At 41.4% G+C, this 12,792-nt stretch overlaps 1 protein-coding gene across 2 annotated transcripts in view; it reads right to left on the reverse strand.

The window, feature by feature from the left end:
- Positions 1–4,960: 4,960 nt before the first annotated feature.
- Positions 4,961–12,792, reverse strand: part of LOC102199034 (protein phosphatase 1 regulatory subunit 29-like) — a 196,292-nt gene continuing 188,460 nt past the window's right edge. For both annotated transcript variants that reach the window (XM_005747816.1, XM_005747815.1), the window contains 4 exons: positions 9,567–10,088; positions 8,885–9,034; positions 7,162–8,153; positions 4,961–6,742 (listed from right to left, as the gene is read on the reverse strand). In XM_005747816.1, the coding sequence (XP_005747873.1) occupies positions 5,128–6,742; positions 7,162–8,153; positions 8,885–9,034; positions 9,567–9,764 (2,955 nt within the window). In that variant the 5' untranslated portion in view covers positions 9,765–10,088 and the 3' untranslated portion in view covers positions 4,961–5,127. The remainder of the gene's footprint in view (positions 6,743–7,161; positions 8,154–8,884; positions 9,035–9,566; positions 10,089–12,792) is intronic.

Below are 12,792 nucleotides of genomic sequence, written 5' to 3' on the forward strand. Positions count from 1 at the left end.
AAGTGACTGTTATTTGGCAGAGATCAGAAATGATAGTTAATGTAAGTATGACCATCCAGGGTAGAAAACTAGCCTGGCATCACCAGACAAACTTAGGAATGTCAAATAGTCTGAAACTTCTTGGTTCACTTTTGATTTCCAGCAGGAGCAGAATACAATGTTTCTGGATGCAATCAGATAGACTGGAAACCACAGTGAATTCCTCATTAGCTCTCAGGTAACTGCTAGCTTGGCTGATAACCTAGCAAAACCAATGGTGAACTGCACCAAACACTTTAACTGAAAGTCTGTGCTTCTTGAAAGTTGGAGCTTCTCCAAGTCTAAGAAAATTGCCTTCAGAAACTTCTTATCTTAATTGTATGCGAATCTTAAGCTTCCGCAACAGATCACTTGATTTACCAGATTGTGGTTCGTTCCCTTCAGCTTCTAAATAGTCTGTGGTGAGACTGGAGGACCTTTGGCTCTGCCTATCAATTAGTATTCATCACAATCCATGAAAACTCAAACTCCAAGTACAACAGCACTGTCTGTACTTGGTTTAACCCAAACATAACACGTAGTGTGGATAAAATGAGAATAGCACTGACCTGCTGATAACTGCTTTTCCATTATTACAGGTCCTGTAATACAGGTCCTTAGATCAGTATGTTGAAAACTCTGAAGTAAAATAAACAAATACAGAAATTAAAGCATAGCTGAAAAAAATATCTCCAAGAGCAGCAGGGAGGGAGGGAGAGCTCAGAATGAACAGTAAATTAAACCTGGCCCGGGAAAGCAAGACTGTCCCATCGTGTCACGCTTTAACACAAAAAATGCACGTCTTCAAATTGCACCAAACTGTGGCTTCTGAAATGTAATCTGATCTAAAAATGTATCATATTTTACATGTTTACAACATAAATTGATTACTTTGTTTAGCAGAATGCAGATAAATGTGCCAAGATAGGTTAAGAGATTAAATTGTCAGGACGTTACACTTCCTGCAGCACATACTTCTCACCCAAGACTCCCATTTTCTACAGTGATATTAAACTCAAGGAGAACGGGCAAAAAGTTATATTTGCAGCATAGGCTTCTGTGGTCCATTACCTTGTTAATGGTAAAGGAAAAATAGGCAAAAAGGGATAGAGGGAGGAATTCTTCTGAGTTTACTTCAGCCAGACGCTATCTGTATAGTGTTTTAATGTTTACAGCATTAATACAAAGCCAGTGTTTCCACTGCAGACTTCATCCTATGGATTCATAAGTTTAATTAAAAAGGAGCAAAGAGACCTCGCTGCCATTCCCTGGGAACCATTGCAACCCATTGGTTTCTGTGCCTGAGGTTCACATTTAGAACAACTACAACTCCAAAGGGAGGAAATGAGCAGGGTTGTTCTGTGATTTTCCATGACTATTGATTTGTGTTTTTCAATAAGCCTGAACTTCAGAAACTTACGAAACTGAAATAAGAAGCCAAACTTGCGCAGCAATGACTCCCCGAGGCAGCCAGTGATATTGTCTAGAAACCACCGTGAATTTGTTTGAGGCATATAGAAACTATCCTTCTAGTTTATAACTTAATAAAAAGCTTTTAGACCAGACCCATTCCTCCCAAAGTACCAGGACTAGAATCGTGATGTTAATGCCAGTTTTGTGGCACAAAAAAAAAGAAGCCTAGCGAATTATTTTTGTTCAGAGCATACACAATGCCTGATTACCAGTTTAATTGTACTCTTGAATTCCTCTCCTCTGGGTAAAGGTAGTTTGACTTGTGAGACTGCCACAAGCTGTGCTTTCTCAATTGTTCCCTGTTACCTTTAACTTCTGAAGGCCTACGATTTCATACATGACCATGGTTAAGTACACAGACTGGAAAGAAGATGCACTCTATCAAATCCCAGGTTATAGAATCTGTACATTTGTCAGTATCAACCAGTGGAAGTAAAGAAGAGCAAAGCTTGGTCACCATGTATGAACTCCTCTCCGGGGCAGAGGAAAAAGTCTGCTTGGAGAACAGCTTGGTTAAAGAGTAATTTTATAGATTTAAATAAACACTGGACTGGTGGACAAAAGTGAGTGATGGTCTTGGTAATGGTGCGACGTATGGCAAATTGGAAACTATGAATAATTCCATGAATAACTGAGCTAATGTTATTCCTTACATCTAAAGAAATGCCTTCGGGGTACGTGAGGGTAACCTCCGCTCGATTCCCCTTCTTCTTCCAAGTGAAGCCATTATTTTTTTAAAAAGCTTCTACCCCTGCATAGCCTGTGGTACTAATTTAAAACTAATTGATTGGTGATTCCTTTTGTACGTTACAAATAGGGGAGCTGCCAGTAAAACTTGAACAAAAGGCAAAAATAGAACACTAGGCACTTTATAAAAAATGGACACGGTCCAACTGAGTGCCCAAGGGAATTCACACTGTGGATTTTTTATGCGCTACCACTCGCCCAAATTAGGTTCTATTGATCTAATGATAAAGTAATGACATTCTGCTGACATCCCATTGCAAACACCAGTGGGTCTATTGCACTGACTGCCACAGATGACATAGAAATGCCAGTTATTACTCAAAATAATAGAATATCAAAAGCAAAAACATTCTCTGACTTGTCTTTGTTTTGGTTTTTTTGGTCCAGGTTTTGAGAGATTGTGCCATCACACTGCTGCAGTGGAAGTGAAGGTGATTTTCATTCAGACAAATTAAATATATTACAATCAGACATTTCTTTTAGTGACAAAGGGTGGCAAATTATAACATATTTGGATGGGACAATTTATGCAGAACAAAGTGCAGTGTTAAAACATCTAATAAAATGACATGTCCCAACTGCTTTTAAACATGATCATTTCTATTTCTCACAGCAGATTTGGGTCATTTGCGCTGACCTTTGCGACTCTGCCTATTCTTTAGACGTACATTTTATAGGTGAAAGAGTAAATAAATGCCCCATCAAACTCACACTTTCAATGGTGGCTTGATTCAAGGCCTATCAAAACAATAACATCAGATTAAATCCTGTGGAAAATCAAATAAGAATGCATTACTTGCATGCCTTGCAAACAGGCCAATCCAGACCAATCATACTCAAAGCAGAAAGAACATAGCCCAGAAGGTTATAGCCTAATTTCACCTTCACCTGCACAAGTGAAGGTGAATGACCTTTTGTTTTTCACGCCAGTGTCTGACTATCATTCCTGCCTGCAAAAAATGGAGGGAAATGCAAAATGATGAGACATTATATAAATAAAAAATGGGTAGACAGACAGCGAAACAAGGCTATCTGTTATTAATTTCAGTCAAGCTCTGAATCCTGCAGAGTTAATAATATCAGCAGAGCCTTCTGACCTCAGATGATGGTACAACATCAGCCTTCAAAAATTAGTCATTAATTTATCCCATTAAGTTGGACAGAGTTGGCAGAAAAACAGAGGGAAATGAGTTATATTTGCATTTTAAGAATTTATAGCTTGTAATAGGAATTTGGGCAGAAAATTAAATAAAAATGCTCAAGGTCTCTTGTTTAGTCCACAACAGTCCCAAGCCTTGCTCCTCTAATCCATTTTCATTGTATTAACCATAGTTTTAAACCCTAATCCTAAATAAACCAAGGCTGTAACTTTCCTTTGTTTTCTTTATACTTTGCTGACCACAATGGAAAAGATTATAATGGAAACCTGTAAAGTCATACCTCCCAAGGGCACTTTGGTCCAGGTCTAGCGAGCTACCAGCTTCCACCCAGAGCACAAGGTGGTCATATATAGTGTAGCGTCAGAGTACATCCCTAGGGTCTTCACCCTGCGTATTATTCATTTCATCTTAACGTGTAGTAGTGGAAGCATTTCACTTTTTTGTTTTTAGGGTTCCTTGCATTCAGTTGATTCAAAGGCAACTGACAACACACTGAAGTTTGTCTGCATAATGGGGAAATTGTTAAAAATGAGATGCTGCTACAGTAAACCCTTACTTATTCTTAGTTTGCCTCTATTCCTAAACATGATTACCATTTTCTTTAATATAGGAGCTAATGGCTGTCCTGTAAACCTGCATAACTCAACCTAAAGTAATTTCTGCAAGACTTGGACTATTGAAATGTAAATTTTTCATCTCATAACTTCCCTTATGAAAAGAAATATGCTACAACTGTAAATAAGAAATGGACTATGGGACAAAAATGCCTGTGGGTCTTCATGCTATCTCAACAGACAATACACAGTTATGTACTCACTCACATTCACTCATAACTTCCTGACTTTGTTGTTATCCATATATTAGCTGTACAGGCTTTGCTACCTTGGGTGAGCTTGAGAATAATAAACGACTCACCGACGACCAGAACTTTACTCTTTCACACACAAGTAATCACTCAAGCATGCAGAAACTGTACGTGCATGTCCATACACTACTGAACATCTGTTTGTAGGTGCTTCAAATCAATGAGTGTGCGCAACACAAAGCGTTCCTGAACTATTCTCACACCGGCTAATCGCCAGGAAGAACAATTAACCTGATAAGTATCATTTAATGTCTTCCCTAAAGAGGGAGATTCAGGCTTTTCTAAAACAAAACACACCTAATTCTTCACCCTGCTTCCTCATTACCATCCTAAATGATGTTTCTATAGGACAGCAGGTACTGCCGTGCCATGGAATGATTGTTTTGTGAATAACGGCTTGATGGGATTAGAGAAAAAACGGATGGCGCTTAAGTCATGATGGGTGCTGTTTCTGGGGAGATAGCTGAGCTCCAGTTTGCCAGCAGTGAGGTAGAAGACGTTTGCTTGTCATCACCTCGCCTTTGATCATTAGTGATTAGTCAACAGGTCTGTGAAGCCTGAAAGGACCAAAGTGCCCAGGGTGAGGCAGGATTCTCGTTAAAAATCATTCGTGTTGAGGTGAAGACAGAGGAGAACCTTGGAAATAGCCTCTGAAAATGTCAATGGATTTTCACAAAATCAATTTTTAAAAATCACCAGGAGAATACCTCTTTAATTCTTGAACAGGCGCCTGAATGACCTGTGTCGCTAGACACCTCTGAGGAAACATTATCTGTCTTGCTACATTAATATGTTCCTCTTCAGTAGTCTGCTGTTGGCATTCATTCCACAATCTCCCTTAGGACATAAGCTTTGCTCCCCAGCTCACAGCTTCTGCTGGGCGGAAACACCTTTCCAGTAGTCCAAAATATCATGAAGGTCCTCGTCCTTGGCAAACTGCACCTTCTTGCGCAGAGCATGCCCTGCTGCTATATAGGATGCTTCCTCTCTAGGGCTTTTCTTGTAAGGTCGGAATCGCTCCCAGATTCGCAGTGTGCTCTCAGATGAGTACTCTGGACTGGAAGAGTAGCCAGAGTTGTAGTTGTGGTGACGAGAAGGTGAGAGCTGGGAGTAGGTGGATGTGGCATCCCTCTTGGTGCGCCCAAGTGGCTTGAGAAACGAAGCTTTTTGGGATGGTGAAGGCGATTCATTGCCACCCTCATAGTAGAGTGCAGGAAAGGAGTGGCGGTGCTCAGAGCTATGATAGTCTGGCTGAACTTCCAAGTGCTGCTGTTGCTGCTGTCCAGAGCTTACAGCGCCACCTCCATTCCCACTATTACATCCCATTCCTCCCCCATTTAAGCTCAGGCCTCCGCCATTAATATTTCCCATTCCATTTCCGTTACAGCCTCCTATTCCACCACCTCCTCCACTTCCTCCCGCTCCAACACAACCCACAGGGCTACCCTTTTCTCCTGGGTACTTGGGAGGATCACTGCGCTGCTCAGGGATGTCTACACTATACACTCTTGTGTTCTTGGCAGAGCCTGCAGAAGGGGGACCACAGCGGTTCTTAACCACAGCAGTGTCTGCGCTAAGTTGCCTCTGAAGGGGCCGCACTGCATTGGCTGGGGGTGGATCACGGTAAGGAGGGGAGAGAAATCCACCCCCGCTGATACCAGGCCGCTCAGATAAGGGCATGACCAGGGGCACTGGGGCCATTGAAGGCGGGTGAGGCTGTTGATGGAGCTGTGGATGAGGCTGAGAATGGGGCTGAGAATGGGACTGAGGATGTGGCTGAGGATGTGGTTGAGGAATTGGCTGAGGATGAGGTTGTGGATGAGGTTGAAGGTGAGGCTTAGGGTGCACCTTTGGAGAGGAAGCCATGATCTGATCTCCAGGGTGACCTGGAGAGAGGGGGAGAAGGTTGCGCGGGAGCGATGCTATGCAAGGAGGCTGGGAGGACACAGAACTGGTATTGTCAGCTGTGGTCACAGCATTAGCTGAGGCATCCAGCTTCAGGGCATCAATGCAGTTGTTGATAATCTGGTTCACCTTATCAACCTCCTTAGCAATGGTGGAGATCTCTGATGCTGAGCCACGACCGTCATCATCTGAATCCTCCCCAGCCTCCGTCCCATTCTCAGCCCCACCTCGCATATCCACAACTACTTCCCCTCCTGGCCCTGCTCCTCCAGCTGCCATCACTGCTTCCCTGCCTTCCCCTGCCATTCCCGTTGTCCTTATATCCATGTAGTTACCCTTGCCACCCATAGCCTCAGAGAAGGCAGTGGCCATTTTTTCCACCTGTGGCAAGGTGGAGAGGCGGGAAGAACTGGTGTTGGCTGAACCGTGAAGCATGCCTGTGCTAGAGGAGGCAGATTGGGGCAGCTTGGCTCCTGCACCGCCTGAATGGTGATGCTGGTGGTGAGCCTGCTCCTGAAGACGCTGCATGGCATTTGGGTCATTGACTACAGCTGCAGCTGCTTCTGGGCCATACCTAAAAAAAAGGGTCAGATTTACTTTTAAACAAACAATACTCTGTTTCCATATTGCGTACCTTTTCTAAAAACTGGTTTCCCTTCAGTGATGGCCTAAGATGACAAAATCCTTGCTTTTTTAATTGAAGCTTAAAGAATTATAAAAATGACCTTAAGACTCGATAAAGAGTATGACTGATTTTTTTAAGCCATTGCTTGCAGTTAGAATAAATGAGGTCTTTCATAAATTCAAAAAGAAATGCACTGCAGCAAAACAACTAATGAAGAGATAATGAAATAATAAATTGTTCCAAAGAAGTCAATTACACCCACAGGACATAGTCATGTCAGTTTTTGGCTACAACATCCAAAGATGCATGACAGAAGATTCTATTGTGATCCCCAAAACTTTGATTAACAAACATGCACTGTCTCATACCTCATTTCCAAAATTGTTTTCTTCACACTAATTGCTTTTTCCTTCTCTTCCTGGATGCGTCGGCGCCTCAGACAGTAATAGACAAATCCAAGAACAATGACCATGCCAAACAGACATCCCAGGATGGTCATGATGTAGTGGGTTGTTGTGGAAGGATTCGTTCGGTGGTCCAGTGGTCCAGTAGCTCGTGTGGTAAAAGACATGCAGGTGTGGTTGTACTTTTGAGACTTCCTTACAGAAGCCACACAACAGGTGTAATTGGACTGTGGTTTCAGCCCCTTCAAAGTTATCGTGGCTTTGCTTGACTTGAGGGATATGTCCTCTTCAAGAGAAGTGTTGTTATACCGGGAGAGAACATACATCTTACTGTAGGGATGTGGAATCTTGACTATTAGTGAAGCTGTGTACGGAGCAACTGTTTGAAGCTTCATAGAAATTTGAGGGTTATAGATAGGGTCAGCAGTGGATGAGGTGGTTGGCTGATGGTACACACCTTGGTCTTGGTCCAAACCCATCCCTGAGCCATCTTGATCTGGCATCTGAGAGGTCATCCCTGGAATTATCACACCATCACGACACATTGATAATAATATGTTTCGAGCATTTCTTCCATTTCCATACCCGGGACTCAAGAGTGGATAGCCAGTCATTTCTGGAGGTGTTTCACACTGGAGACGGTCATAGGTGCGGGTGACATTGTTAAACTCATCCAGCCAAGTGAGAAAACTGTAAAGCTCGCAGCCACAGTGGAACGGGTTTCCACCTAGTTCACATACTGTCAGTCTGCTAAGAACCGTTAAAGTAGATGGGTCAAGACGGGCCAACTTGTTGGAAGATAAGTCTAGGCTGTTGAGGTTGGGACACTCCCAGAAGGCATTGGTGGCAATGACCTCAATGAGGTTGTGTTGCAAGAAGAGGCACTGCATTCGACCCAGACCTCTCAACATGCCCTCGGTCAGGTTGGTTAGTTTGTTGTAGCCCAGTTGAAGAACCTGGGTCAAGGAGACAATCGGCTGTTAAAAAATATGCTCAGTTGTTCACCACATTTTCATTAATTGGTTGTTGCTTTTCTGTAGAGGATGTCAGAACACAGTTTAAGCTGAAACAATTTGGGAACATTTTGCTGCATTATCTAACCAAGTGTTAAGACATGAGTGATTCAACCGGACAAACATCTGAAATGATATACACAAGAAATTCACAAATTCATTTGCTGTTAACACTTACGGTACATTTAGCATGGTCTAAATGGGATTCATATTTAACCTCCTAAGACCTGAACTCTTCCACGTCATGCATTTTTAATTTCTCTTTGATATTTGGGGATATTGGGACCTGATGAATGTAAAAACAAAGAATAACCAGTTTTTTCTTTTTTTACCTAATTTTTGTTTTTAAGAAAAATGAGAGCCACATATGAGGATATTTATTTAAAATTCCGATAGAGCAGTTGCAGTATAATGTCCTCGTAAGTGGATATCAGGCCCTTGTAGAGCAAAATTGAGTATTTTGGTCTAAATAACCCAAAATGTGATGTCCACATATGTGGACGCCAGGTCCTAGTAGGTTAAAGACTTTACTCATTTTTCATCCACTTTTGCAGGAATATAAGAGAACTTTCCGGAAGTCTTAAGGAACGTCTATTATTTCCTTATGTACAGGTGAAGAAATAAAGTTTAAAAAAAGAGAGACAGTAAAAGCAGTTTCACTTTTGGCTTCAGACCTGTAGGTTGGCCTGTCCAGCAAAGGCGCCATCTTCAATGTAGCTGATTTCATTCTTGGTTAGATTGAGGTCAGTAAGGTTTGTAAAGCGGTACATGGAGGTAAAGAGCACGGCCTTAAGTTTATTCTCATTCAGCCTCAGGTCATGCACCTAAGAGAGACAAGACAACAGTTCACTTTACTTTTTCTGTTATAAGGGGAAGACCTAAAAAGACAAAAGCATATTGGAACCTACGTTTTTGCTTAATGAGAAATTTCCCCAGTTACACGTCGCATTCCCCAGTAATCACAGCGCATTTGTAAGCTCTTGTACACTGCTTCTGAAACATCTAGATTATGTAGGTCTTTATGCTATCTCAGTTAGGTAAAATATCTTCATATTACGTTGTCTCGTTTTAATCACTTACACTGGCAATTGTGCAGTGTTACGCCAACTAAAATATATGTTGCTTTCATTATAAGATGTCAGTGACATCATACATTTGAGTACATTACAATACCAACTATATTTAGGGAACAGACATAAAACAGCCTTCACATTCACATAGTTTACAATGACCATTACACTGAGTGTAAGAACATTAGAATCACTGTTTTCTAGTCAACATCATCATGGAGGCACAGGTTCAGCAGAGGTTGCTATAGTGATAGAGCACAACTGGCCTGCAGATAGTCATACTGACCGTGCTGTTGATGTGCTGGGGGATGGTCTCATATGGAGGCTGGTTCTGACTGCAGATAGCAAGCCAAACGTAACCTTTTTCCCCCTCTATCAGCCAGCAATCCCCTTTCACTGTGCCAGACAGGTGGAGGAGCAACAGTGCAGGGAGCAGGAGCGAGAGACACAGGGTTGGAGAGAGAGGGGACAGTCTGCTGGCCATGGTTTGGATGTCTGAGTGCCACCTCAGTAGAAGGGTAGGGGGGTCGGGGAAAGGATGGATAGAGCAGCAGTTCAAGTTCAACGCTGGAACCGATGCAAATCGGGAGGCAAGTTTAAATAGACAGAGCAGTTAATGTAAAGGCTTCCTTCTCAACAATTAGAGCTGAGGTTGCAGCATGGCAGCAAGTCCTGTCCCCATTTTAGGTGTTCCATGTCAAAGGGTTTTGGAGACTGTCAACCCAGCAGCTACTCATGGCCCCGTAAAACCGTAGGACTCGATAGCACCAACGAGGACGTGCTCGATCTCAGACGAAAGGTAGAATGCCTGTACAACATAGACAGGAGGAGACAAGAAGGGAGAGGGAAAATTAACAGCGTTTATGACAGAATGATTAAGAGTAGGCAGAAAATTCTAATGCAGTTCATATATCCCCAGATGGTTTGGAATTAACTGAGTGCAGGTCTTATTAAAGTATAGGAATACATTTTTTTTAAAGTATGACTCTAATACCCATGTTACCCAATCTTTTCAAGGTAATGCACCACAGTAATAAATCCATTAACTGCCATGATTACTCCATTAAGTCTTAATAAAGCCCAGAGAAATATAGTATTACTTTTCAAATGAAACCAGACTTTTTACGCTCTGTAATTACTCATAGTCATGAACAGCGCTACAGTACAAGAAGCTTCAAGTTCTTCCATTTAGACATCATGATGGACTAATAAAAATGTAAATCGCCAAGAATATGAAAGCGACGCCGGTTGTCTAATGTGTTTTTGTCATTGTTTACAAGGCTCACCAGCTCGCAGCTGCAGTTCTATTAGTTTAACTCTAAGGTATATGATGAAACAATGACAATTTAATAGCTGAGGTTTTACAGGGGTAAAAACAGAAAGATGGGCTAAGTGGAAAACAGAGAAGGGATGATGTAATTTGCATGTTTTAACAGGATGCTAGCTGACATTTAGCCAGTTACCTTTCTCTGGGGATTAACCATGGTTTAGGCTCTAATCCAGCGTAAAATATTATGTATCTCATCAAAACAGCAGCAACTCTTTTAATTATTTTTCAAAGTTTTGATTTCCTCCCAGGGGAAAGTTATCTAGCCAAAACATGAATGACAGCTAATTGATAGTGACAACAACTGTGAAATAGACTTGCTCAATTCCAAATACACTTCCCTTTGTCCTTTTTTAAAAAACTTATATTTATTTATGTTTTTAGGTTGTCTCAAGTAGATGAAGGGAATCTGATGTGTCTCAAGGAAGTGAAGCACTTACACGGTGTAAACCAGGAGAAACAGAAGAGAGATTTGGGTGCTTCTGTTCAAGTGCCCGTTTGTGATAATCTGTTCTTCCCTCCTTTTCTTTCTCATCATCTGTCTCTTTGTACATCTTAGTTAGCCTCACAGGGAAAAGGCTTCCCTTCACATTATTCTGTGAAATTGATATTGGCATTTCAATTCCTCCACCAGAGGCCTTTAACCTGCGTTTGACCCAGACTTGCTGTCATCCTCATGAGTGCATGAAACACACAAAAGGAAACAAAAAAAAAAGAAATGTACAATTTAACCGCTGCGAAACAACAGCTAGTTATCCCCATCAACAGTGTAATTATGAAAGTCATTCATTAATCATCTGCTATGGATTGGACTTTGATGTGCCTGATTTCAGTGATTGTACTTGTGTGTATGTGAGCCTTACTTCATTGCATTTCCCGATGAAAAGATGCAACTAAAGTGAATCATTCATCAAACAACGATTTGGACATTGATCATCATGCCATGCTGAAACTGACACAGATTCTCATCCTTCTTCTTTCATCCCGTTCCTGAACTGCTTCCCTCTTCGCTCTTTGAAAACATCTCCAAGGCTGGCAATACGATGTAGTGACACAATACTGATCTTTTTTTTTCCTCTTAGGTTTTAATGGAATGGACCGACAAAGCCTCTGGCTCAATTCTGCAGTTTAAGAAGATTTCAGAAGCTAGAAAAATAATTTTTAATAATTAAAAAAAAAAACTGAGTGTGTCATGCTTGTGATTACCGTAAGGCTGTTTTTCTCCCGTTGGGAACTCATATTCACATCATATCTGATACAACATGACTGGTAGCCTGACGTGATATTTACTGTGCTGAAAAACATGAAAGTCTAGTCAGTCAGGATCCACTTGAAAGCTAGTTGTTTACTGCAGAGCCCCGTAACAACAACTTCCACAGTAGTTTTAATTTATAATGCTGTAATGATCATGACCACACTAGTCCATTCTGTCTTATCGTCCGGTTTAGTCTCGTGTCTCTCCCTCCATCTCTGCCTATAACCAAATTTGCTGTTATCTGACTTCCTGTCTCTTTTCTGCCCAGCTTTTTCTCCTGTCTGCTTTGTTTTTAAGCCTGCTTATCTCTCCTGCCTTTCAGCTAGAAATACAAATGAATATACTTCATCACCAAAACATAACCTGACACCTTTTGTGCGCTATCGCCTCCCCTCCTCACTGCTTGCATGATATTCATGCCATCAGTTTTATTTTAACAAGAAAACAAAGGGAGTGACAGCCTTGTTTCCCACCTTCTTTTCTTCTTCAAACAGGGCTCTTATTGTTTTTAATTACTGTCCATGAGAGCTGAGCTTTAATTAGAGTTTTGTATCTGACAAACAGAATTAATGATGTCAGGTCACCAAGACGTTTCTGACTCTGTGAATATGAACACCCTGTAACAACGGCTAGAACTAGGCAGACTCAAAGAGCTAACCAGCTGTTTAAAATTAATGTCTTTTAAATATATATTTATTTATTAATTTTTTGAGTGACTTGCTACTACATTCTGTCTAGCGTGCCACTAGCTTGTCTTAGCTTTAACTGCTCTAAGATCATAAAAAACTTGTGTGTTATTATACATATACATATACATATGGAATTATTTTGGTTTTCATGTGACGTATGACCCTGAAGGTAAGCGAGTCATGGACTAAAGTAAAACAGTATGTTGGATGTGCCACGCAATGCTCAATTACATGGGTGGGA

The sequence above is a fragment of the Pundamilia nyererei genome, unplaced genomic scaffold, assembly GCF_000239375.1.
Source record: "Pundamilia nyererei isolate P.nyererei 1_Seehausen unplaced genomic scaffold, PunNye1.0 scaffold00205, whole genome shotgun sequence".
NCBI classification, from domain to species: Eukaryota; Metazoa; Chordata; class Actinopteri; order Cichliformes; family Cichlidae; genus Pundamilia; species Pundamilia nyererei.